The following is a 3,882-nucleotide window of genomic DNA, read 5'->3' on the forward strand; positions in this document are numbered from 1 at the left end:
GGTCCTGCTGGGATGACAGCAAAATGTAAGATGTGGTAAGCCTCAGACAGACAGAAGATCTTTGTTATCAGCTTCAGTGTCTCCGTGTGTGTGTAGAAATCTTGCTGCTCATGCTCCAGCACCTCGAGTTTGCTCAGATATCAAGGTGTCAACACACCTGTTTTTTTTAAGTATCTGTCATATGCTGTTTGGTAGACTCCAAGTGTGTTGCAATTTCATGCATGCATACATATCTTGTGATTTCATTCAGTTGGAATGGAAATTCCTAACCCCAGCAGGCCCCTGACTGTAAAACTACACAAATGCAGTTTTAATTTCATTATCTTTAGAGGTCTTATGTTTACTGTGTTCTGTCAGATTCTTGTATCTAATATGTAAGATTGTTTGACTTTTTCTATCCAGCCATACAGGTCAGAGATGCCAGTCAACATGGAGAATCTTCCTGTCAACAATAACAATGGTCAGTCATACGGTTACACACTGTATGAAACCACCATCACCAGTGGAGGAACCCTCAACTCCAGGAATAATATCAGAGACAGAGCTCTGGTGAGGACATGCAAATATATGCATACAATATCGTTTTTTGATAATTTCTGATGAGGTTATACATAATCTCTTAATTGTTGACTTTTTAATGTTCTCTAGGTTTTTGTGGACAAACAGTGTGTTGGTAGTTTGGACAACAAGACTCACGAGCTGACCCTTCCTGATGGAAAGGTACTGACTGTTTTTGTGTGTGTTAATAGATATCATATTCATTAAAAAACAATGTTTGTTTGTTTTTATTTATCTGCAGATTATGATCAGCAGCTAACAGTCATTGATGTGAGGTATTGCCTAAATGTTTTAATCAATGACTAAAGCCAGTGTAACTACACTGATTTAAATATACATATTAAACATATAATGATCCAGCTTTTCAGAGGTTTTCTGTAAAGGATTCCTGTTACTGCGCGAGCAGGATTTAGAGGAACTTACAACAATATGTGATTCTGAGAAGCTGTATTAATTGCATTCAGACCCTTTCAGAATGTTATTCACTAATTTAATTTGACATAAATAAGCAGAGCAATACTGGAGTGCTTCATTGTGGTCACTCATGTTTACTGAACAATTTTCCTAATGACACTCATGTTTTATGCATCAAAGGGAGAAAGAACGTTGAGCTTACTTGTGGAGAACTGTGGAAGAGTGAATTATGGGAAAGCTCTAGATGACCAGCGCAAAGGTATTCAAGTGTCTTGTGATGTGCAACGCAAATGTAGGCCACAGTCAAACCATTCTTTATAATTTATTTTAAGGTTGTGGCCCATCACACCCATGCAAAAGGATGGAGATGTCTGTGTATGATGTTTGGTCTGGTCTATTTTTGCCTTACAGGTATTGTGGGAGACATTATGTGGAATCACACCCCCCTGAGAGGATTTACCATCTTCTGTTTAGATATGAAGCCAGGCTTTATGAAAAGGTTGGTTAACTGAATTTCATTTTTCATTCTGTGAAAATGGCCAGACTACTAGATCTCTTCATGGACACTAAAATACATCTGTTAATTGTAAATTAAAGGGCAGTTTGACCCTAAAATACTTCACCAGTCTACATATCTGACTCCATCTTGGTGTGAAATGGGTATATATCTAGCTACCTTTATTTACAGTACAGTATATGCCCACACATGAACTATTGGTTATATAGTCAAATAGTTATTGTGCTTACTTGGATGTTGATGATGAAAAACATGCTGGAAATTGTGGGAAAACACAATTAAAGTAAACAAGTAACAAGTTAACAAGTTAACCAGACAGACAGGGCAAATTAGTACATCAAACCTCCACACTTCATGATATCACAGCACCTATCAAAAAATAACTGTGCAGCCAAGAATCCTTCTTGCCTCATAATGTCCAGATTGATTTTAGTGTTGTGTGATTACAGGGAGTGTTTCACATGAATGTTTGATCTTGTTTCAGGTTAATGAGTTCTGGTCAGTGGAAGTCTGACCCCAAGACACCCTCCATTCCAGGGTTTTTCCAGGCCAGACTGTATGTGGACAGTCCTCCCAGAGACACCTTCATCAGACTCCCTGTTAGTAGGAAAGATATTCCATTAGAACTAGGAAATGTTCTACTGATCTACTATTTATGCTATTTCAAATCTTCATTTTTAACACAGTACTTTGCATGCATGTTAAATAACCGTATAATGCAGTGCCTTCGTTTTGCGTTACATCTGTATGTACTCAAATTAAGACAGAAACATTTTGAAACATTCTGAATATGTTTGACACAGTCTGATGCCTTAAGTTTTTTCCTCTACATCAATGTTTGACTGTAATCATAAATAAACTTCCCACATTGTCATTTTACTGATCATACAAGTGCTTTAATCCACAGGGTTGGGGTAAAGGAGCCGTGTTTGTCAATGGACAGAACCTTGGACGTCATTGGTTCATCGGCCCCCAGCAGTTCCTTTATCTACCAGGAGCTTGGATGAGAAGTGGAGAGAATCAGGTATATTCATAGATTCTAATAAGATAAAACGTGAGTGTTTCACTTTGGTTGAGGGGAAGTTTACCTCTGCTTTCTATTTTTTTATGTAGGCAGTATCTACAGTATGTTATGTATTTTTTGTGTTCTCTTTCAGATTATTGTTTTCGAGGAACAAAAGGCGGCTGACAAAGTACTGTTTGCTGAAAATCCTGATCATGGAAGGACAATTGATGTTTACAAACTCCCCTTTTGCACACTGCTGTGAAAATAATGTAGAGCAACAACACACATACTCTTGCACGTGGCAATTATCGTCAATGATTTAAAGCTATTAATTTACTAACTGTGATATTTTAAATTGCTATTGTACAGCAGTATGGTTAATTATTTCTTCAAAGGTTTAGTGACGTTACATCTTGCCATTGTTTCTTTTGCCATAAATTGAATAATGCAACACCGCCTGATTTGTCTTGTTTTCTTATTTCAGTATGAACCATATATCCTGTCAATGGTATGAACTTTGCTTTTGTGAGAAATAAATAATAGTTTGAACCTTTGACAGCGCGGCACGCCCCCACAAGCTCCTCATTGGACCAAAGGCTTGTCCTTTACATGAGCGACGCTCTCACCTATTGCTGCACGCAACCATTCAACCAGAAAGAAAGCGTAACCAGAGAGGAAGTCGTATATTCCTTCACAATAAAAGGCAAATATTTGTTAGACTGGCCCGCACAGAAAAAATGCAGACTAATTTTCTGTCAAATAATATTGACACAAAAATCATTCTTTATTCCCTGTATAAATATATCATAGGTAACGGACCATAAATCCATTCTGTTCTATGTGCATTATGTCGCTATGAATTTATTTTGAAAACAATAGCCGGAAGTTCTTCATGTAATCCTAGCTAGCTCGACTTGTAACGTTACATGTAGCCGCCTGACGTTCCTGTGTAACAGCAATTGCGGAAAGAGCAGTCGGCGGCAGTTGCAGAAGAGTCGACTAACGTTACATGCCCTTCACAGCCTTTCTTCACTAACTATATTAGCTACCTTTGACCGTGAATGTACGGGTAGAATTAGGACTTTAGCAATGGCAGTAAAGCACTTGTAGCTGCAGCTCCACAGTATCTTAGCCTAGCCAAGCTGAGCTGCTGGACTGGACCAGTTGAGGGTAGGATATTAAGTTTAGCTAAGTGGAGTTTTTTTTTTTTTTTTATAAATAAAGGTTTGCTTCCGCATCCTAGCATGGAGTCATTTGGAGCCATTGGTGCAGTTGTTGGGTGCTCTGCGGGCATTGCTCTGGGTGGGCTGGTGTTTGCAGCCTACAAACTTGGCTTGCTCTACCAGTTGTTCCACAAGGTAGGTTGTCACAAGTCAACGTGGAAGCT

The 3,882-nt window shown here is 38.6% G+C and overlaps 2 protein-coding genes across 6 annotated transcripts in view; both read left to right on the forward strand.

The window, feature by feature from the left end:
* LOC118342201 (beta-galactosidase-1-like protein 2) overlaps window positions 1-2,950 on the forward strand; it is an 8,314-nt gene extending 5,364 nt beyond the window's left edge. For all 5 annotated transcript variants that reach the window (XM_035680679.1, XM_035680682.1, XM_035680683.1 and 2 more), the window contains 7 exons: window positions 403-549; window positions 649-720; window positions 1,153-1,231; window positions 1,384-1,471; window positions 1,974-2,088; window positions 2,397-2,513; window positions 2,647-2,950. In XM_035680679.1, the coding sequence (XP_035536572.1) occupies window positions 403-549; window positions 649-720; window positions 1,153-1,231; window positions 1,384-1,471; window positions 1,974-2,088; window positions 2,397-2,513; window positions 2,647-2,757 (729 nt within the window). In that variant the 3' untranslated portion in view covers window positions 2,758-2,950. The remainder of the gene's footprint in view (window positions 1-402; window positions 550-648; window positions 721-1,152; window positions 1,232-1,383; window positions 1,472-1,973; window positions 2,089-2,396; window positions 2,514-2,646) is intronic.
* A 789-nt stretch (window positions 2,951-3,739) lies between these two features.
* The window catches only part of ilvbl (ilvB (bacterial acetolactate synthase)-like), a 5,777-nt gene continuing 5,634 nt past the window's right edge, over window positions 3,740-3,882 (forward strand). The window contains exon 1 of the mRNA XM_035679683.1: window positions 3,740-3,853. Within this exon, the coding sequence (XP_035535576.1) occupies window positions 3,740-3,853 (114 nt within the window). The remainder of the gene's footprint in view (window positions 3,854-3,882) is intronic.

This window comes from Morone saxatilis, unplaced genomic scaffold, assembly GCF_004916995.1.
Source record: "Morone saxatilis isolate NCDOM2014 unplaced genomic scaffold, NCSU_SB_2.0 Contig8, whole genome shotgun sequence".
NCBI lineage: Eukaryota > Metazoa > Chordata > Actinopteri > Moronidae > Morone > Morone saxatilis.